The following is a 23,332-nucleotide window of genomic DNA, read 5'->3' on the forward strand; positions in this document are numbered from 1 at the left end:
CTGTGTTTGGGAGGGACATAGTTAAGCCCTAATTACTAAAATAAAATGGGCTAAAATAAACTAAAATGCATTACTCAGTTTAGCCATTGGGTGGCACTGCAGCTGTGCAGATTATTTCTTTCATTAGTTACTACTTTTTGCTTCAGGTCTTAACTCCTAAAATACTATACAGTATTTGTAAATACTTTCAATACTTTCAAAAATTACTGTAGTAATTAGCTGTCTAATTTGTGAGATACTGTGTGTGTGTGTGTGTGTGTGTGTGTGTGTGTGTGTGTGTATATATGTATGTATGTATATATATATATATATATATATATATATATATATATATATGTGTGTGTATATATGTATATGTATATGATCCTGCACACAGCGGCCGCCCTGTAGCAGTATATCTGCTATAGGGCGGTCGGCAAGTGGTTAACAAAAAAGCAGTTCTAAACCTTTTCACCAAGAATGTATTCAATACACATTGAGGATTAATTACCAAAACTAGAGTGCAAAATTTGGTGCAGCTCTGCTTGGAATCCAATCAACTTCCATTTTTTTTTTTTTTTTTTCAAAGCTTAATTGAAGTTAGAAGCTGGTTGGCTACCATGCACAGTTGCACCAGGTTTTGCACTCTCCAGTTTTAGTTAATCAGCCCTACTGTATTCCTCCTTTTAGTAGCTAGTGATGTCCTAGTCATAACAATCACAGGGTTAGTACACTGATATGATGCATCATTGGGGCTAGGAAGTTGGAAACATTTTTAGTCCTGTACCCCTGCAAGATTACGGGATATAGAGGCCATTTCATGAAAGTTCCCAATTAGGGCTTGCCCCAGGACTGGGAAGGGGGATTTGAGCTGGTTCTTAACTTTTTTTTTTTTTTTTTTTTAGATCTGTGTTCTTCCTTTCCACTTTAATAAAGAGATCTACCTTATTATTCTTTATTAGACAGGTTCCATGTACCTTATCTTGCCTGTTGCTGACTTAGTGAGATTGAACCTTGGTTGTCTAAAGGGGGTTCAGGGACCATTCCTTGGAGATACTTCTGGACAATTCGAACTTGGGAATCTTCCCGAGTGGTACTTGCTGGCAGATTCAAAAAGACATGCAGGCCATTTTGCACTCTGGCACCTTTACGGGTTGAAGTTCTATTTCAAAGGCTGCTTTATGCATTGACATACCTTAGCACAGTGGGCTTTATTTTAGGAATAGACCGATATGTTTTTTTCAGGGCCGATACCGATATTTTGGTCACAACATATCGATATCGGCCGATATTTTGAACATTTAAAGTTTTTAAAAATAAAGACAAATTTTGACATAGATCTGGTACTGAACATGTTAATTTTTGTTTACTGCTCAATGGCTGGCTGGCTGGCACCCTATGGTGAGTGGATGGCTGGCACCCTGTGGTGGCTGGCTGGCACCCTGTGTGGTGGGTGAGTGGCTGGCACATGGGCTGTGGGTGGCTGGCAGGTACAGGGCCTGTGGGTGGCTGGCAGGTACAGGGCCTGTGGCTGGCTGATACAGGGCCTGTGGCTGGCTGATACAGGGCCTGTGGCTGGCTTGCTGTCTGGCACCCTGTGGTGGGTGGCTGGCTGGTACAGGGCCTGTGGGTGGCTGGCTGGTACAGGGCCTGTGGATTTGGGTGGCTGGCTGTGATACACTCCCGCAAGACTAGTCTCGACTCCAGATTAGGCTGTCCAAGGCGAGGGAGGCGGTCTAAGAAAGCAGGATGTCGTCACAAAAATATCGGCCAGTTCAGGGGCCGATACCGATATTTCGGGGAAATTGCATATCGGCCCCCGATGTATCGTCCTTGCCGATAATCTGTCTATCCCTAGTTTATTTACTAAAGCTGTAGAATACAAAATCAAGCTCACTCCTGCATATAAGCCAACCAGCTTCCAGATTTTATTGCCAAAGCCTAATCAAACAAGCTGAGGTCAGAAGCTGATTGGGGTTCATTGCATAAGTGAGGCTGATTTTTCACTCTCCAGCTTTAAAAAAAATAAAAAAACACTGTGTCCAGACAATATGGTCACCTGTTGATTTGCCATCATTGACAGGCAGCTTAACACTGCAAAAAACTACAGAAGTTGAATCCACTGCTATTTTTTGGATGTCCATGATTGTTGAGCAAACTTTTATCAAATTGATATTTTCCATAAAACAAACAAGTTCAGCATCATATGCAAAATTTCTATTCTCTAAATTCTGTACATCCTGCAATTTCAGACTATATATACAGGTGCGTCTCAAAAAATTAGAATATCAAAAAGTTTTTTTCTTTCAGTAATTCAATTCAAAAAGTGAAACTCCTATATTTTTTATAGATGCTGTACACACAGGATACTATATTTCTTATTATATATATTATTTATTTTTTAAAATTTTGATGAGTATGGCTCTACAGTTAGTGAAAACCCACAATATGGTATTTCAGAAAATGAGAATATTACCTAAGACCAATAGAAATATATATATATATATATATATGTGTGTATGTATGTGTGTGTGTGTATATATATATATATATATATATATATATATATATATATATACACACACACAGTTGGGCAAAAAAGTATTTAGTCAGCCACCAATTGTGCAAGTTCTCCCACTTAAAAGATGAGATTGAGGCCTGTTATTTTCATCATAGGTACACTTCAACTATGAGAGACAGAATGGGGGGAAAGAAACCAGGAAATCACATTGTAGAATTTCTAATGAATTAACCACTTTACCACCGGAGGATTTTGCTGTCTTCGGCGCTGTGCGACTTCAACTGACAATTGCGCGGTCGTGCGACGCCGTGCCCAAACGAAATTTAGGTCCTTTTTTTCCCACAAACAGAGCTTTCTTTTGGTGGTATTTGATCACCTGTGCGATTTTTACTTTTTGCGCTATAAACAAAAAAAGAGCGTTTATTTTGAAAAAATAACAATATTTTTAACATTTTTTTATATGAAATTCCCCCCAAAAAAGATGTAAAAACCAATTTTTTAAAAAATTTTTGGCCAATTTGTTTTCTGCTACCTATGTTTGGTAAAAAAAATCGCAATAAGCGTATTTTGATTGGTTTGCGCAAAAGTTATTGCGTTTACTAACAAAGGGAAAGATTTCTGTCATTTTTGGTGTTTTTTTTTTAACGCGTAGTGGCGGCGATCTGCGATTTTTTTTTTTTTGCGGGACTGCGACATTGCGGCGGACAGATCGGACCCTTGACTGACATTTTTGACACTTTTGGGGGTACCAGTGATATTACTGCAGTAATCAGTGCTATATATATGCACTGTTACTGTAAAAATGACACTGGCAGGGAAGGGGTTAATTTTATTGGAGAGGGAGGGGTTAATGTATGCCTGGTGCTTACTGACGTGTAGGGGGGGAGGTGACTGAGTGAGTCATGGACAGATCGGATGTCCAGCTATGCTGAACAGTCCGATCTGTCACTCCCTGTCACTATGGAGATCCGTCCGCTTGTGTTTACACAGGCGGGCGGATCTCCACACTAGATCCCCGGCGATCGGGGCAGAGCAGCGGCGATCGCCGCTGCTCCTCCCCTGGCCCGACTCCCGCTGTGAATGAAAACAGCGGGAGCGAGCCTCCGGCGGCGCGCAAGCGCCGCCCAGAAGGGGGAGTGTCTTACGACGTTAATACTACGTTGTCAGACGATAACGAACCACTCTGCCGCAGTACTATTACTGTGAGCAGACGTAAAGTGGTTAATTGGTAAATTTCTCTGTAAAATAAGTATTTGGTCACCTACAAACAAGCAAGATTTCTGGCTCTCACAGACATGTAACTTCTTCTTTAAGAGGCTCCTCTGTCCTCCACTTGTTACCTGTATTAATGGCACCTGTTTGAACTTGTTATCAGTATAAAAGACACCTGTCCACAACCTCAAACAGTCACACTCCAAACTCCACTATGGCCAAGACCAAAGAGCTGTTGAAGGACACCAGAAACAAAATTGTAGACCTGCATCAGGCTGGGAAGACTGAATCTGCAATAGGCAAGCAGCTTGGTGTGAAGAAATCAATCAACTGTGGGAGCAATTATTAGAAAATGGAAGACACACAAGACAACTGTTAATCTCCCTCGATCTGGGTCTCCATGCAAGATCTCACCCCGTGGGGTCAAAATGATCACAAGAACGGTGAGCAAAAATCCCAGAACCACATGGGGGGGGGGGGGGACACCTAGTGAATGACCTGCAGAGAGCTGGGACCAGAGTAACAAAGGCTACCATCAGTAACACACTACGCCGCCAGGGACTCAAATCCTGCAGTGCCACACGTGTCCCCCTGCCAGTACATGTCCGGGCCCGTCTGAAGTTTGCTAGAGAGCATTTGGATGGCCCAGAAGAGGATTGGGAGATTGTCATATGGTCAGATGAAACCAAAGTAGAATTTTGTGGTAAAAACTCAACTCGTTGTGTTTGGAGGAGAAAGAATGCGGAGTTGCATCCAAAGAACACCATACCTACTGTGAAGCATGGGGGGTGGAAACATGCTTTGGGGCTGTTTTTCTGCAAAGGGCCCAGGGCGATTGATCTGTGCAAAGGAAAGAATGAATGGGGCCATGTATCGTGAGATTTTGAGTGACAACCTCCTTCCATCAGCAAGGGCATTGAAGATGAAACGTGGCTGGGTCTTTCAGCATGACAATGATCCCGAAGGAGTGACTTCGTAATAAGCATTTTAAGGTCCTGGAGTGGCCTAGCCAGTCTCCAGATCTCAACCCCATAGAAAACCTTTGGAGGGAGTTGAAAGTCTGTGTTGCCCAGCGACAGCCCCAAAATATCACTGCTCTAGAGGAGATCTGCATGGAGGAATGGGCCAAAATACCAGCAACAGTGTGTGAAAACCTTGTGAAGACTTACGGAAAACGTTTGACCTCTGTCATTGCCAACAAAGGGTATATAACAAAGTATGGAGATGAACTTGTGTTATTGACCAAATACTTATTTTCCACCGTAATTTGCAAATAAATTCTTTAAAAATCAGACAATGTGATTTTCTGGATTTTTTTTCTCATTTTGTCTCTCATAGTTGAAGTATACCTATGATGAAAATTACAGGTCTATCTCAACTTTTTAAGTGGAAGAACTTGCACAATTGGTGGCTGACTAAATACTTTTTTGCCCAACTGTGTGTGTGTGTATATGTATATATATGGGTGTGTGTGTGTGTGTGTATATATATATATATATTATATTTTAGTGGGATCTTTTTACAGACCTTTTAATATGCATGTAAAACATCAAGAACTGGTTCAGCCATCTGAGGTTTTATATACTATTGTAGTATAGAGGAGTTTATTATTGTGGTGTACGTGGTCTGTCTGGAAAAAGTCCAGCCATTCTTAATGTATTGTACGGTTTGTGCGACATTGCTGTAACCTGGATGCCAAGGAGAATGGACTGGAATGCCCATCCCTGAACAATGATGACTTCTCAGTACTTGTCAGTGGGGGTGCTAGATGCTGTTGAGTGAGCATGTCTACTATGTGGCCATCACATTCAAAATGACTTGGTCAGTAGAGCAATGAATCTGCATTGGATTTTGCATTCAGCTTGAAGATTCTTCCACTGCCTACTTTAAAGGGGACTGGGGTGTCATTATCCTACGTACAAGGTATCTTGTATCTTCATGTCTCTCTTTTTCATATTATATGGCTGAATACTTTCCGTACAGACCTTGTATGCTTTGTTTGGGGTAACGCATCCTTTCTATTTGTCCTGTTGACCATTCATCATTCATCTTCCAGTGTGGACACCTGTTGGGTGACCACAATCTGAGGTTATTATTTCACTTTGAGGGTCGTTCACACCATACGTGCATGAAAGCGAATGGGAAAACCACGCAGATTTCACTTGCAGAGACATCAGTTTACATCAGTTTTCTTGCGTGTTTCAGCAAGTATTTTTGCACGTTGACATCAGTTTTCATGCACGTCAGTTATGTGTATTGTTCACACCAATGAAGTTGATGTCACATAATTTTTTTCCATTGCAGAAAACTGCCTACACATTGCGGATTTCTGTGCAGAAAAAAATCCACACATGATACCAGTGTTGTGATGTTAATGGGGCACATAGGGAACAGTTTTTTTTTTTTTTGCCCTTGCAGAAGGCGTGCAGAAAAACAGAGGTCTCTGCACCATGGTGTGAATGAGGCCTGAGAGTTTTTCCTCCCTTCCTGTTATCGCCAGGATAGAAGTGAAGACAAATGTGACAAACCAGACCCAAAAGATACTGAAAGTCTGAATAAAGGAACTTTAGCTGTATAAGCACTCTAAAAGTAGTACTCTGGTAATAGTACTAGTAGTAGTAGACCTTTTCAGTTTTTGTTAGCATAATAACGTTTAATATATGCATCTTTTTGAAGAAAGTGTATTCAGCAATTTGTACTCTTTCAGGGCTCCTTCACACAATGCGTGCATGAAAACTGATGGGAAAACTCTGCAGATTTTACTTGCAGAAACAACAGTTTTACATCAGTTTCACATCACTTTTTATTACCCATTTCAGTGAGTCTTTATGCACTTTGACATCAGTTTTAATGCACGTCAGTTATGTACTCTGTTCACACCACAGTGCTTATGTCAGTTTTTTTTCCTATGCAGACAATGTTGTAAATTCCTGGGCAGAAAAAAAAAAAACTGCACGTGATACCCGTGTTGTGGTGTAAAAAGGACACAGATCATAATTTATTTTCTGTGCCCCGCAGAATGCGTGCAGAAAAATTGGTCTCTGCCCATGGCGTGAACGAGGCCTTAAGGATAGTTTTGAGAATCTTGTTTTTTTTTTTTTTTTTTTTTTTTTTCCTTGAATGCTTACATTTGCAAATTTTGTGAAAAATGCTAAACATGTAGCTTTACAGTTGGAGTATTTGTATCCTGTTTGTAGGCTGCAAAACGGGGCATCCTGTCTTCTGGGCGTGGAAGAGGGGCACATATGCGGGGGAGAGGAATGTCACGTGGAAGAGGAAGAGGGAGAGGTCGAGGACGAGGCATTCCAACTCATGCTGTGTTAGATCATCGTCCAAGAGCATTAGAGATATTTGGGTTTACTGAAGGCGACAGGGAAGATCTCCTTCCTCATTTTGCAGTAAGTTAAATGAAGTCTTCTGTTGAAATGCTATATTTATAATAAAAATCCTATTTCTTATTTATACAGTATAGGTAACGTGGAACAGTATTTTGGAAACCTAAACCTTTTTGGTCATTTGATTTTTCTCTCTTAGCTACTGCATTGCTTCAATTTCCTCATAAAGTACTTTCTATATTATTTAGAAACAAAAAGCTTCTGTTAAAACAAACTCAAGCTACAAAATCTCCAAATACAAGAGCCGTGTGTGTTCTCTTACCTGAATCTTGTTACCCTGTGTGTATTTTTTCCATATCTGTGCAGCATGAAACTACTCCTATACTTGCCTCTGTGTCAGAGTTCCCTGAAAAAAGACTGGTTACTCTCTCTTTGTACAGGGATGACTGGTCTTATATCAGCCCCTCTGTTGGTTTCTGCAGGTAGCCTGTAGTGGGTGGACCGACTAGGCCCCACCTACGGCTCTGTTCTCCGCACAGACTATTTGCAGTACTTTTTTTGTACTTTTACAATGTTTATGTATGTGCATGTTTCTTTAGTACAGCAAAAGATCCACAGGTAGACGTGTACAATCTAGTGTGCCCAATGTTCATTTTGTCTTTTTGGAGTTTTAACCAGTTCAGCTCTTTGGGTGTACTATATATGTCCAAAGCTCATGGCAGCCATCAACTTGTGCAGGTTTTGTTTAGGCGACGACCGGCTTTAAAGTGTAAGTGATGTGGCAGCTCCATAGCGGCTGATCACTTCCACACAGCTGGCAGCGCAATGCCCCCCCCCCTCCTCCCATGGTTCCCAGTCTGCCCTACGCTTATCGGTGCCCGGTAATATAACCGCCGACGGGGGAGAGAGATTGCAGTGAGACCGAAGCAAATCCATGCCTCGATCTTGCATGCAAATCCTGAAACCGGAAGTAATGTCCCTTCCGGTTTCACATGCACACTTTCCTGGCCAGTACAGCTAACCAAGGCGATCGGTGCTTGGTTAGATGGTGTGAAGGGCAGGGGGGGAGACATTGGGAGAAGGGGTTCTGTCTGTAGTGGTGCCCGCCTGGTTCCTGGTGTGTTGAGTACACAGTACAGGTAGGATGATAAAGCAAACAATAGAAGCTGCGATTAAATATTAGATACTTCACATCAAGATGATCTATTATAGGTGATAGATGCGAGATCGACTGATGTGATTATAGATGTGTACAGAGTTCATAGAGCCAGATTGCTCGACATGTTTCGCTTAGGAAGCTTCTTCTGGAGCTAATAATTCAATGCTCTGTATTCTGTCAATACATCAATATGGTATTGGGCGCAAAGCCAAGATATAATGGGGGCGGAAGGTGGAGTCAATGGCCTGGAGGAACTTGAAAAAAGGTAATGAGAGCATAGACCATGTCCATGCAGGCAGACCACCTGTAGATGTAATAAGGATCACCATGCTCCAGCCAGTATAATTATCCTAGGGTAAGAGGTAAAATCATGTGGGGCAAATCTCCACAATCTTGTAGTATATGGACAAATGGAACAGGTAATGCTGCCTGCAGAAGTATTCCAGGGGCTGTGCCTGAGATCGTGCCTCCACCTTCCCCGCCATGGCGGTTTATCCCCATTATCCCCATCCTGAGACCAGTATTCACCATTGCCCTGGTGTCGCAAACCCTGACCGAGTAAGCTAAGCTTTTACGTCATGACCTGAAGGCAGGCCCCCCCTGCCTATGCTGAGCTGGTGGACCAGCTGGTCCAAGGGCTGCAGTTATCTGTGATACCTCTTTAGATGCAGCTCCCCTAGTGGCTCGGCTCTCTGTTTTTGCTGTGGTCTTTGGGCGAGACTTTTGGCTCAAATGCTGATCTGTGGATCAGACTTTCAAAAAAGGCCTTTACGGAGTCTCTCTTTCAAGGAGATCACCTGTTTGGAGCTGCCCTGGATGACATCATAAAAGGTCCCACAGGGGGGAAAGAGTACCCTTCTAAGGGCAAGGAACCTCATCATAGACGTGGGCCTTCCTCAGGGTCAACAGACAAGGGCTCAAAGCCTTACCGGGCCTCCTCTGGAGGATTCAAACAAATCTTATCTGGCAAACTGAGGGCAGGCTTCTCCAGACCCACGGACATGGCTCCTTCAGCATGAAAGTGCGTCCTCACCCGTATCTGGTTAGAGTGGACCTCATCGCTGGTTTCCGGACCTGTGCACTTCCCTGGTGCAAGGCAAGTGGGTCCACGAAGTCATTTGGTACGGCTACAAGTTCGAGTTGCACTCTTGTCCCCCAGCAAGGTTCTTTACTTCCAACTTGCACCTGTCCCCGGACCGCTTACAGAGTCTGCCTGGGGCGGTACAAGACCTGTTACATCAAAGGGTGATTGTCCTGCTTCCGACTGAAACGTTTTCAGGGTTTTTACTCAAACCCGTTTACAGTTCCCAGGAAGGAAGGCAAAGTGCGTCCAATCCTGGGCCTCAAGGCGCTGAACTGCTTTGTGCGGGTACAGAAGTTCAGAATGGAGTCCATTCGCACGGTGGTGGCATCCCTGCGTCGGAGGTGAGGAAATCCTTCTATCGACATCAAGGATGCTTAACTTCACATTCCAATATGTGCCAGTCATTCCTCCGCTTTGCCGTGCTAGAGAAGCATTATCAGTTTGTGGTGGTACCCTTCGGTCTCGCCTCTGCTCCTCGGGTCGTCACAAAAGTGTTAGCCCCGGTGCTAAATTTGCTACGTCAAAACAGGAGATCTCGGTTCTGGGCAACGATCTTCTTTAGCGAGTCGAGTCTCCTTCTACTCTGGTGGAAAGCCTGGAAATCACATTACGAACTCTGCGGGAGTTCAGCTGGATTCTGAATTTTCAGAAGTCTGCCCTGTTTCTGTCCACAAAGCTGGACTATCTGGGCTTGACTCTGGACTCGGCCTTAGCCAGAGTGCTCCTTCTTCTGGACAAACTCCAGAAATTGCAGGCTGCAATTCATCTCCTGCTGTCCCAACAGATGGTCATCCTTCCAGACTTGCATGCGAGTGTCGGGCCTGACGGTGTCTACCTTCGAGGCGGTTCCATTTGCACAGTTCCATATGAGGTCCCTGCAAAGGGAGATTCTGACCAAATTGGACAAGACTCAGCAGTCTCTGGACAATCCGATCCGGCTGAGTCTGGTAATGACGGAGTCCCTGATATGGTGGCTTTGTTCGGCGCTTTGGCTGTGCAAATCCTTCCTCCCCTTGTATTAGATAGTGGTCACCACAGGTACTCTGCGCAGGGGATCGGAACGCTGGAATAGACCAGACAACTGATCAATGTCTTGGAACTCTGAGCGATCAGACTGTGTCTGGACCATTGGGCGGATCTTCTTCAGGGTTGTCTAGTGCGCATTCAATTGGACAATGCCACAGCTGTGGCTTTTATCAATCACCAAGTGGGCACAAGAAGTTTCCTGGTGACTCTGGAGGTGGGCAGAATGGTTCGGTCCAGCCCTCTCCGCTGTACACATTCCCTGGATGGAAAACTGGCAGGCAGATTACCTCAGTCGGCAGGCGTTGGACCATAGGGAGTGGTCTCTTCATCCGAAGGGTTTCCATAAGCTTTGTCTCCAGTGGGGTACCCCCGAGGTGGATCTGTTGGCGTCTCGACTCAACAGAGTGCAGAGGTTTGTGGCTCGGTCAAGGGATCCTCTGGTGGACACCACAGACACGCTGGTGGCCCCATGGGGTGTCGGTATCATCTAATTTACGCTTTCTCTCCTCTCAAGCTTCTGCCAAGACTTCTACGAAGGATTGAGGCAGAAGGGATTCAGGTCAAATTAGTGGCTTCTGTCTGGCCTCGCTGGGCTTTGTACACCGATCTAGTGCGGCTGGTCCCCGACGTTCCTTGAAAGCTACCTCTCAGGGAGGATCTGCTGTCCCAAGGACCGATCTTCCATCCTGCTTTACAGTCGCTGGCTTTGACAGCCTGGCTTTTGAACGCCAGGTGCTGATGGATAGAGGTTTATCAGAGTCTGTGATTCCTACATTGTTAAAAGCTAGGAAATCAACTTCTTAGGAGGATCTACCATTGGAGTGGAAGACGTACATTGCGTGGCGCGAGTCTCTTGGGGTTCATCCTCGCTCCTTGGTGGCTCAGATCTTGAGCTTCCTTCAACTGGGGGGAGGAACAGAAATTGGCCTGGATTACCATCAACGGCCAGGTGTCGTATTTTGGCGGTCTTTTTCCAACTACCTTTAGCCACTCACTCCCTGGTGCGTACCTTTCTTCAGGGTGTCCGACAATTGGTTCCTCCAGTCCAGGCTCCGTTGCCGCCTTGGAACCTCAATTTGGTGCTTTCAGTCCTTCAGTAGCCTCCCTTTTAGATGCTTGGGGAGATTCCCCTGCTTACGCTGTCCCAGAAGGTGGCCTTTTTGGTGGCTATCACTTCTGCACGCAGAGTGTCGGAACTGGAGGCGTTATCCTGCCCACCTTACCTGGTGATTCACAGAGATAAGGTGATTCTTCACCCTTGTCCGCCGTTCCTTCAAACGATGTCTCTGACTTTCATTCGAATGGAGACATTGTGTTGCCTTCCCTGTGTCCCAGGCCTAAACAGCCGAAGGAAATTGCCTTGCATGCCTTGGATATGGTCCGGGCAATTAGGGTGTACCTGACGGCTACGGAGTCTTTCAGGAAATCAGACTCTCTCTACTTGTGCTCACGGATGGGCCTCGCAAAGAGATGTCTGCTCAGACACTGATTCAGGCCTATTTCATCAAGGGTCAGGTTCCCCTTTTCCCTTTTAGGTTGCACTCAACTCGGGCGCTTAGTGCCTCTTTGGCTTTCCATCGTCAGGGGTCAGTGACACAGGTTTGCAAGGTGGCCACTTAGTCGTCAGTGCACACTTTCACAAAGTTTTATAAACTGGATGTGTTGACATCTGTGGATGCTTCTTCTGGCCGCAAGGTTTTGCAAGCTGCTGTTGAGAAGACCGGATCCTCTTTGAGGGTGTATTGTTTTTTTTTCAGTTGGGCTCCAGTTGTTTTTGTTGAGCTCCTGTTGCCTGGTTGGCTACTGTTTAGCCTTGGGAACTTCTTTTGCTATTCCCACTGCTCATGTTTAACGCTGCTTTAGGATGTCCCAACGGTTACGAATATCTGAAGCTGTGTCCGTCAATGAACGGAAGAGAAAATGTGATTTTTGACTTTTTGACCGTAAAATTTATTTCTCTGATCATTGACTGACACAGCACCCATCCCTCTTTGGAGTTGTAATTCTTCTGACATTGCTTATGAATAAGAGAGGAGTTTAACTACCCATGGGCGTAGCCAGACTTTTTATATGCCTAGTGTCCTACTCCTGTTGGGGGGCAGTATAACCCAACGGTTATGAAGATCTGAAGCTGTGTCTGTCAAAGAACATCAGAGAAATGGATTTTACGTTAAGTCAAAAATCCTATCTTTTTAAATTAACAATAAGAAATCCATAAAGTTAGCCCAATTTTTTTCTATATTGTGAAAGATAATGTTACGACGAGTAAATTGATAACGAACATGTCATGCTTTAAAATTGCGTGCGCTCGTGGAATGTCGACAAACTTTGGTACTTACTCTCCATAGGCGACGGTTTAAAAATTTCTGCAGGTTACCAGTTTAGAGTTACAGAGGAGGTCTACTGCTAGAATTATTGCTCTCACTCCAACGAATGCGGCGATACCTCACGTGTGGTTTGAACGCCGTTTACATATGTGGGCGCGACTTGCATATGCGTTCGCTTCTGTGCACGAGCATTTAGGGAGGGGGCGCTTTAAATAATTTTTTTTCTTTATTTTATTTTTTATTTTTACACATTTTAACAAAAAAATTTTTGATTACTTTTATTCCTTTTACAAGGAATGTAAACATCCCTTGTAATAGAAATAAGCAGGACAGATCCTCTTTAATGTGAGATCTGGGGTCAAAAAGACCTCAGATCTCACAGTTACACTTGAAAGCAGGACCTGTTAGCACAAGAAGTTATTGTGCCGGATCCAGAGTCGGAACGTTTTTAAGGATTTTATTCAAATCGGTTTCCAGTTTACAGGAGGGGAAGGCAAGGTTCGTCCGATCTTGGATCTCAAGGCTCTGAACCACTTTGTCTGGATTCAGAAATTTTGGACGGAGTCCATTCGCACAGTAGTAGCTTTCCTTCATCAAGGGGTCTTCTGGCTTCTATTGATCTCAAGGACGCTTACCTTCATATTCCAATATGTCGGGAATCTGCATTTTCTTTGTTTTGCCATTGGCGGGGAGCACTATCTTATTTCATGGCGTTACCTTTTGGCCCCAGTTCTGGCCTTGCTACGACTGAAAGGGATTGTGGTACTGGGTTACCTGGACAATCTGCTTCTGCATGCAGAGTCTTCCTTGGCTCTAGAGGCCTTCTTGGACATTACTGTGCGAACTCTACTGGAGTTCGGATGGATGCTGAATTTTCAGAAATTGGCTCCGACTCCGTCCACCAAGCTGGATTACTTGGGTCTGACATGGACTCGGCGTGAGCCCGGGTGTGTCTTCCTCAGGCGAAACTTCTGAAGCTACAGGATGCGGTTTGGCTCCTGTTGTCCAACCATCGGTCATCGATCAGGACTTGCATGCAAGTACTGGGTCTGATGGTTTCCACCTTCGAGGCGGTTCCGTTTGCGCAGTTCCATACCAGACCTCTGCAAAGGGAGATTCTGACCAAATGGAACAAGGTTCGAGGGAGTCTCTGCTATGGTGGCTTCATTCCCTGGCCCTTTGTCTGGGAAAAGCCTTTCTTCCCCTTTATTGGACTGTAATCCCCACAGATGCCAGTCTGTCCAGATGAAGAGGTGTCTTGGGAGTGTACTCGGCCCAAGGTGTTTGGACTCAAGAGGAGTCCAGGCTGCTGATCAACAGCCTGGAAATTCGGGTGATCAGCCTTTGTCTGTCTCAATGGACGGATCGTCTGCAGGGTCGCCCTGTGCGACAATGCTACGGCTGTGGCATATGTCAATAATCAAGGAGCACAAAGAGTGTCCGGAAAGTGGCTGTTATCTTGAGGTGGGCAGAACTATTAAGTTTCGGCCCTCTCTGCTGTGCACTTTCTGGGGGGGGGGGGGGGGGGTAGAGAATTGGCAAGCGGACTATCTGTCGGCAGATGTTGGATCAGGGAGAATGGTCTCTTCACCCTGAGGGGTTTCATCAATTGTGCCTTCGATGGGGGACCCCAGGATGTGGACATGTTGGCCTCCCATCTCAACAGGAAGATGCAGAGGTTCATGTCAAGGTCTCGGCATCCTCTGGCTGACGCCGCAGATGCCTTGGTGGCCCCTTGGGGTCAGTATCGTCTGATTTATGCTTTTCCTCCAATACAACCTCTATTGAGACTGCTACGCAGAATTGAGGTAGAAGGGATTCCAGTCATTCTGGTGGCACCAGACTGGCCTCGCTGGTCTTGGTACGCAGGCCTGGTAAGGCTGATAGCAGACGTCCTCTTCTTCTGTCTCAGGGACCAATCTTCCATCCTGCTTTACAGTCCCTGGCTTTATTGGCTTGGGTGTTGAAAGCCAGGTGCTGAAGGATAGAGGGCTCTTGGAGTCGGTGATTCCTAAGCTGTTAAAAGCTAGGAAATCTACCTCCAGGAAGGTTTATCGAGTTTGGAAGGCGCACATTACTTGGGTGAGTCTCGGGGGGGAGGGGGGTTCTCCCTGTTCTTTTTCTGTGTCTCGCCTATTTGAGTTCCTACAACCGGGTGTAGCGTTTGGCTCTGGGCACCATCAAGGGCCAGATTTTAGCTTTGTTTTTTGTTTTTTTCCAAAGACCATTGGCGGCAAAGTCCTTGTATTGTCGGTCGCCTTACCTGGTGATTCATAGGAACAAAGTGATGTTGCGACCCTGTTAGGCGTTCCTTCTTAAGCTTGTCTCAGGCTTTCATTTGAATAAAGCTATTGCATTGCCGTCCTTATGTCCTAAGCCGAAACATCCTAAGGAAATTGCTTTACATTCCTTGGATGTGGTCAGGGCAATTTGGATGTACCTGGTGGTGACTGAATCGATTTGAAAATCTGATTCATTATTTCTTCTTACGGATGGACCTTGTAAGGGGCAGGCTGCATCTGCGGCAACCATTTCCAAGTGGATCAGGCAGACGGTGGTGCAGGCTTATTCCATTAAGGGTCAGGTTCCTCCTTTTCCTGTTAGCGCATGCTACAAGGGCGTTTAGTGCCTCCTGGGCCTTCCGTCATTAGGCGTCAGTGGTTCAGGTGTGCAAGGTGACTACATGGTCATCTGTACACACATTTTACAAAGTTTTATAAGATGGATGTATTTGCATGTTCGGATGCGGCCCGCAAAGTTTTGTAGGCTGCAGTTGTAGAGGCTCCCGCCTCTTGAGGGTGAGATTTATTCCTGATGGTGAGCTCCAGTTGTTCCTGGTTGAGCTCCTGTTTTACCTGGTTGGCTGTGTTTTAGCCTTGTTGGGAATTATCTCTTGCTGTGTTTTTCCCACCCCCCATATTGCACTGGTTTGGGACATCCCAATTGTCTAGAAGACATGGCGCTGTGTCCGTCAGTGAACGAAAGAGAAAAATGGATTTTTGTCTTACCGTAAAATCCTTTTCTCCTGAGGTTCACTGACAGACACAGCACCCGCTCCTCTGTTGGGGTTGAGTTATGTGTTCTTCTGACACTGCTTGTTACAAACTGAAGTCCTATAGCAGGAAGTGGTGGTATACCCTCTGGGACTGCCTCAGGGACATGACCAAAAAGGTTTCCACCTAGTCCTACTCCTAGAGAGCACAGCATAAAGCCCAACGGTCTAGAAGACATGGATCTGTGTCCATCAGTGAACCCCAGAGAAAAGGATTTTACAGTAAGACAAAAATCCATAACCCCCCCCCCCCCCCCCAAAAAAAAAATAATAATTTGGCTCTTTAAGGCCGTTGAGCGGAAGTGACATTTGACATTGTTCCGGAAGTTCAAGGGCATAGAGCTGAGTGGGTGCCATCTTGCCTTCACTTGACTTCTTGCTCATCAGGAGTGGGGATCGAATCGCTTTCCCTACGGCTCCTGTAAGCAGGGAAAACGACCGGTAGCAGCAGGAGGGGGGTGGGCACCTCTCCCGTGCCCATAAAAGTGATACTGTGGGAATCCGCCTCTGGGTTTATGTAGAAGTGCTTCCCAAGGGTCCTTGTACAAGTTAATATGGAGAACCTTTTTTGACCAGTGTATATACCCGTATTCCAAGCTTCAGCACTTTGTGACACATCCGCCACATATCACCCACATCCAGTCAGCCCCAAAAGCAATGGATATGTGTGTAAGCATTTTTTCTATCCTAGCCAGCGTAAAATACCAGGGGGACATGACCTTAACAGTTTTCGAGAGCAAGCACATTACAGGATGATTTAAATAAAGCCTCCCATATCTTGCGCCTATCCTCAGGGACCAAATCCGTGTCGGCCATGTTCCCATCTTGAACAGTATGAGTGAGTTTGTGCACCAGTGTTTCCCTGGATAGAAGAGTGTAACAGAGAGACAAGGCTGCCGGTCATGGGACAGGTTAGACATCTAATCTCAAAAGCTGTCCATAGCAAAGGGTTGTCACGATTTTCATAGGAAATTTCATTGGAGGAATTTCATAGGAATTGTTAAGCTATTGAAAGGAACAGATCCCCCCTGCGGTTAATAGGGAACAGACTTTCATAAGGCCATTTAAAGCTCTGGGGCATTCCCCAAGCCCGCTAGAGGGCAAATAAAGAGTGGAAGATGTGGGGATAGTAAGCACCCAGAATATATCGTAGAATCCCATTCAGGATGTAAGGGCTTTAGAAGCGTAGGGGGATCGATATAGAAGAAACGAGAATTAAGTGGCTTATTTCTTATAAGCGGTCTTGCTCTACATGGTAGGGTAGAGTCTACAACCTTCACCTTCTTCTAAGCTGCTAGCATTTGAAGTGAAAAAAAATCACCCAACGAAATGTGTATTTTTAAAATACACCACACCTAAATGCAAATCACTCAATCCTATCTCGTGCATTAAATCCTGTACTACATAACCATGCACCACTGTATATTAACAATTGCAATAATGCCTCCTTGAGGCAGGGACTCATGTGATTGCTTAATATTTGTGTAAACCGTTGCAGAAATTGACAGTGCTATATAAGTACCTGTAATAACTAAGTAAATAATGTGTATCACATAAAATAAAGTAAATCAAACTTTGTATCACATTAGTATAAAAATCAAAAACGCAATAACCAATCACCAAATGTGAACAGAGAATCAAAAACTTGAAGGCAGTGTGTTGCAAAGTGCATCTTCGAATAGCCTTGTGAAGTCAAAAATTGTATTTATTTGTAAAAAAAAAAAAATTTGGAAAACCATTTATCATTTTCCTTCCACTTAATAATAATGTGCCACTTTATGTCGATCTATCACATAAAATCTCAATAAAATACATTTAGGTTTTTGGTTGTAACATGACAAAATGTGGAAGATTTCAAGGGGTTTGAATACTTTAAGGCAGGTGGGTGTTGTGTAAAACTGAAAGCAGGTATCTTGTGATAGATAGGTATTCGATTTGAAAGCGTTAAGCAGGTGACTATTAAAGATTAGGATGTCCTTCTATTGGCCTGTCCTATTGTGCAGCTGGAGTGCGGCTTGACAGTCATTTAAAAAAAAAAAAAATTAAATTGCATGGCATGCTTACATAATAAGTGAATTACTTGTACTTAACCTCCCTAGCTGTATTCCCGAGTGTGGCTTGGGGGGGGGGGGTTAATATACAGTGCCCAAAGCGGTAACCCTGAGCCACACTTGGGATTACCCCACAATCGAACGTACCTTCCACTGCGATCCCCCACCGTCCTCCAGCCATCCTCCCGCTGTGTGATCCGGTCGATGCTGGCATCTTCTTCCAGTTCCCTTCTCTGCGAGCACCGCAATGCAACGCAGGAGGGTGAAACCGGCGGTAGATTAAAAAAAATAAAACAAATGGCATGATACATCTGTTAGGATTACAACTTTGTATCATGCCATTTTACCACAGGTTTTCACCTAGTGGCTTTTCCAGTGCCCTGCCTGTATTTCCTTTGTGTCTGGAAAACGGAGAACGTCCATGGGCGTCCAAAAAGCGTTTTAAGCTCAAAAGCGCTTTTGGACGAACTGGAAAACAGTGACGGTGAATCGCAATTATTTGAAGAACTGAACGATAGTGATTAGTGGGAAAATTCGTTATCGGGTACTAAAAGTGACAGCGACAATTCTGCGACCTGAGCTCAGCGATGTGCGAACTTGGTGCTCTATTGACTCCGGTACGGATCAGGCAGCGCCCCCCCAAGATTCCCATTTACTGGAGCACCTGGTATGGAAGTTGACGTTGATCATGACAACCCCTTGGCATACCTACAATTATTTCTGACCGATGAGGTTATTGAAAAAATAGTTACCGAGACAAACCGGTACAAAGAGCAATCATTGGCTATGCATCGAAGTTTGCAAGATGCAGAAAGAAAGTGGGAACCAGTGACCAAAGATGACATTTGGAAATTTCTGGCCCTAATAATTATTCAGGGAGTGGTGGGGAAACCCCTGCAGAAGTAGTATTGGACAACCAATACATTGCTTGCCACTCCTTTCTTTGGCACGGTCATGTCAGTGTACAGATTCTCCCTCATAATGAAACATCTCCACTTTGAAAACAATGAAGAATTGGATGAAATGTATTATATTATAATTTATGATTTCGTGTTTCAAACTTTATCATACCTGGAATGTCTACTAGACTCTTGTTTGGACAGATTTAAGTTGGGTATTCCTAAGAATTACATGCCTAAAATATAAACCTATTTCCAGGCCAAGTCCTTGGTTCACACTTTTTTGTGCAGGGAGTTCGCCATCTGGCTCCGCCGGTGAGATGTACCGCTTTTAGCACAAAAAATGTGACGTAATCAGACTGCCAGGGAGGTTAACAGCATCATTTACCAATAATGCAATTTTCCATTCTGTTTTGGCCCTTTATTTCTATACATGTTTAAAGGACTGATCCAATAGTACATTTGGCACATCAGCTAAACCGGTTAGGTTGTTGCTTGATGGATAGTTATGTGGGACCTAAATTGCATGCAAAGAAAAGACATTTAGTCCTGACCCAACACAAGGAGTATAGGTCAGACATGTTAAGTTACAATAACAAAGTATTGAGATTCTCGTGAAAGCCTCATTCACACTGGCACTGTCACATCTTTGTTTTATATGTATTTAGAGGGGATTTCTGTAGCATATAAATACATGTAATTATTCACTGGCAACATTCATATTGTGCGGTCAGTTTAGTTGCGTTTAAAGAAAATCCGGTTAGATACTTTAAGCGCAGCTAACCTGCTTTAAATGTGTTTATACTTCCTAGATGACTTCCTCTGCATTTAGAAAAACTAAACACAGGTGTGCTAGTGTGAATGAGGCCTGTGATCTCACTGTCACTTGTGATTATCGCACAGTTAATTAGGTTAAAGCAGGCCTTCACTCCAAAAAAGCACTTTGTATTAATGTTTCACCTTTCCCCCACTTCCTAAAATTGTAATTTTTTTTTTTTCCATTATTCCTGCCTGTCCTCTTACTCAATTCTTGCTTTGACAAGAATGGCTTGTATACTGCTCCAGCAAACAGTAGGCATTTGCTTGCAGACAAAGACTAGATAAGAAAGGACCTGACAGCGTTAGAACCTGGGCCAGCTTTAGAACCTGGAAATGACAACTGGCTCCCGTGAAGTTGGAAGCATGGGACCCCGCTTGCGGCGGATTACAATAGGACATCGCTGGTTTCGCTGGGCTTTTTTTATTTTAAAAATAAAACACTGGTGAAAAAGGGGGCAAAAAAAGACGGTTAGGTGAAGTTCATCTTTAAGAGAAGAAAACAGGTGTTTGATTTTAACCTAAAAAAAAAGTACTAGATTTGGTATGAAAGGCAAAGGTCGATTTAAAGTGGGCCTTCACTCCCAAATGGAAGTTTGTTCCCTTTCAATCCTTCCCCCTTCTGCTACAACCGAAAATGTTTTTTCTCTTACGTCCTCCGACAGTCGCCGCCTCTTCATATTCGTCACATATGGGGTATTAGACTTTGCTCCGAAGGAGTAGCTAGGCAACAGAATATGTTAACAATAAAGCTTTAACATATCCCACCCTCAAGGGGTGGTCCCCTCAGTCAATACCCTCCTACTTCCTGCAACCATATCTCAGTTTTAATGTCTAGCTTGTCAGGAGTGGCTGGCTCTCTCTGTGCTGGGACTTTTTGTCCCAGACTCTTTCTTCTTTTTGATATTTTGTTTGAGTTTTCTCTCTACCTTTACTTAGCTGTTATTTTTGTCAGCATTAGTTCTTCGGACGAAGAGGATCATGCGGACTGGGTCTCGGGCTGATCCCCCTGGTCGCAGGTCGTGGGTCAGTGGCTTCCCAGTCTGCCATCGAGCGTTCAGCCAGGTAACGCTCCTGGCACGGTGAACGACCCATCCCTGTTCGGTGCAGGGATGATTGGTGAGGTGGCTACCTCACCGGACGCTGTGCGGTTTCTGAACCGCCATTGTGTGCGTCTTGAGTAGCGACTCTCCCTGCCTCATGTGCAGCGGCTTGTTCGCCTGTGCGGGTTCCCCACGCCATGTGAGGTAAGTGTATCTATGTGGGGACCTGTCTGTCTGGGGGGGTCTCAGTCTGGGACTGTGTAACCTGCCTTTAATCACACTGCTTGTCTCCCTATCTCTCGGCTGCATGCTGTGGGCTGCAAGGGGGGGGGGGGAGCTGTATGACACTGAGTATGTCAGGCTGGGCAGTGTGAGGAGCTGTGTGCTGTGGGGCATGTTTTTAATGGCATGTTGGGGCATATACAGCGATCGCTGCGGCGATCTAACATGTATCCATATTATGGGATGATATTGTGTGTGATTTTATGCACTGTGGAGCGGCGATTTCGGCGCCAAACGGCGCCATTTTACCGGCGCCCGCTCCGGCCGCATGGTTTACATGCACGGCGGCCATTTTCTTGTAGCCTCCATAGGCTTACATAGAGCGCCCTGGCAGCATCACTTCCTCTCTCCTGGAAGCGCCGATCGAGGCAGCAGCAGCAGCGGAGTCTCCTCAGGTTTTATCCTTCTATTCCTGTGTTCCATTGCCTGTATTCAGTCTGTATATTCCCTGTGGGGGTCTCATTGTGCCTGAGTGTGGTGCGGTGGGCTGCGCTTGCCGCGCTTGCTGTAAGGGGGCAGTTAACCCTTGGTTGTCTGGCATACAGGGGCAATGGATTCTCAGGAGGGCAAATTTCCCACAGTCTTGGTGGAAAGCCAGGGGACCGCTGTTTCCCCCCCAGGGGGGGATTTGGCCACTATTGTGGCTGGCCTTGCTGCACAGGTGCAAATGCTGGTGGCTGCTCAATCTACTAAACGGCCCAGAGTTGCTCTGTCCTCTGAATCTGAGGGTGAAGGTGATGGGGCTGTTCTGGCGGGGACCCCCCTATCGGGGTCCCGCTCCTCTCTGGATCTAGTGGGGTCTGAGGTAGAGGCTGAAGTTGAGGGGGTTGATAATTCTCCCCCTGGCTCGCCTGAAGAGCTTGCAATCATGGATGAGTTGATTGCTTCCATTAAGCAGACGCTACGTTTGCAGGACGAGGTGTGTCCCCCAGCTGCCTTGGCGGCTTATGGGACGCAGAGAAAACGCAGGACGCCGCAGGTCTTTCCCTGCAATGCTGATTTTCAGCGCGCTGTTAAGGACCAATGGCGCGATTTGCGCAAGCCTTTTGCGGTACCAAGTAAATTTAAGCTGCGTTATCCTTTCTCGCCTGCCACTGACGAACGGTGGTGTGTGCCTCCGCCAGTAGATCATGCTATTGCGGTTTTGAACAAAGCCACTGCGATCCCGGCAGAGGGATCCCCTATTTTCCGTGATGCCACGGATAGGAGACTGGAGTCTCTTGCCCGTCATACTTATTCTGTTACGGGTTCTATGCTTAAGGCTCTGTTTGCTTCTCTCATGGCGGCCCAGGCGATCGCAAGTTGGACGCAGATGCTTAGGCGCGTCCTAGTGGCCGATTCGGCCTCAGCGGCGACCCTGGATATGGTGGATCAGATCCACCAGGGTGTCATGTATCTGTGTGATGCGGACCTGGACCTGATTCCGTTGGCCGCGCGTGTGCACAGCGTGGCGGTGTTGTCTCGCCGCCTGGTTTGGTTGAAATGTTGGTCGGTGGACCAATCTTCACGTAAAACCTTAGCCAATCTGCCTTATGATGGGTCTCGCCTTTTTGGGGAGTCCCTGGATGTGTTGATTAAGGGGATTACTGGGGGTAAGAGCACTCTCTTGCCCCATTTCCCCGAGGCTAAGGGGGCTTCTGGGAAGAAGCATGCTAATTTTCGGCCCCCTCAGGGGTCCTTTCGTGCCTTTCGGCCGCACTACAAGGGCAAACCGTTCAAGGGCCAGGGCTCTCAGAAGAAGCCCTGGTCTGGAAAACAGAAGTCCGGCCAATCCGGACCTGCGGCCCATAACAGTTCGGCCTGAAGGGGCGCCCTCACCCAGTTTTGGGGTGGGGGGACGCTTGCTCGGTTTTCTTCAGCCCTGGTTGGCCCGTGTGCGGGACAGATGGGTTCTGGAAATCGTTCGATCTGGTTACAAGATCGAGTTTCTCTCTCGGCCAGAGAGCAGATTTTTTCCCTCAAATCTACAACTGTCTCCAGAGCGCCTGCGGGATCTGCGCCTGGCGGTGCGGGACCTGAGGGCTCAGGGAGTGGTGGTTCCGGTGCCTCATCGGGACAGATTTCGGGGGTTTTATTCCAATCTGTTCACTGTGCCCAGAAAGGAGGGCAAGGTTCGTCCAATTCTGGACTTGAAAGCTCTGAACCGCTCTGTGCGGGTTCGCAAGTTCCGCATGGAATCCCTGCGCTCGGTGGTGGCTGCCCTGGTTCCCGGGGGAATTCATGGCCTCCATCGATTTGAAGGATGCGTATCTTCACATCCCCATATTCGAGGGTCATCAGAGATACCTTCGATTTGCCATTGCGGAGGATCACTACCAGTTCGTGGCGTTGCCCTTTGGGCTCGCCTCGGCTCCGCGGGTCTTCACCAAGGTGCTTGCACCGGTTCTGGCATTATTGAGAGCCCAGGGCATTTCTGTCCTGGGGTATCTGGACGACATTCTGATTCGGTCTGCGACCAGTCAGGGTCTGGAGAAGGACCTGTCTGTCACGATGCAAACTCTGCAGGAGTTCGGTTGGACGATAAATGTTCCAAAGTCGACTCTGAG

The 23,332-nt window shown here is 45.8% G+C and overlaps 1 protein-coding gene and 1 pseudogene across 2 annotated transcripts in view; both read left to right on the forward strand.

The window, feature by feature from the left end:
* The window catches only part of RBM26 (RNA binding motif protein 26), a 187,886-nt gene that overhangs the window by 132,585 nt on the left and 31,969 nt on the right, over positions 1–23,332 (forward strand). The window contains exon 19 of the mRNA XM_082244533.1: positions 6,910–7,110. Coding sequence (XP_082100659.1) covers positions 6,910–7,110 — 201 coding nt within the window. The remainder of the gene's footprint in view (positions 1–6,909; positions 7,111–23,332) is intronic.
* LOC309546710 lies at positions 2,398–6,768 on the forward strand (annotated as a pseudogene). The gene is made up of 3 exons: positions 2,398–2,408; positions 3,876–4,415; positions 6,731–6,768. The product of its transcript is annotated as an uncharacterized misc_RNA (transcript).

The sequence above is a fragment of the Pelophylax lessonae genome (genome assembly GCF_965119305.1).
Source record: "Pelophylax lessonae genome assembly, chromosome: 2".
In the NCBI taxonomy this organism is placed as follows: domain Eukaryota; kingdom Metazoa; phylum Chordata; class Amphibia; order Anura; family Ranidae; genus Pelophylax; species Pelophylax lessonae.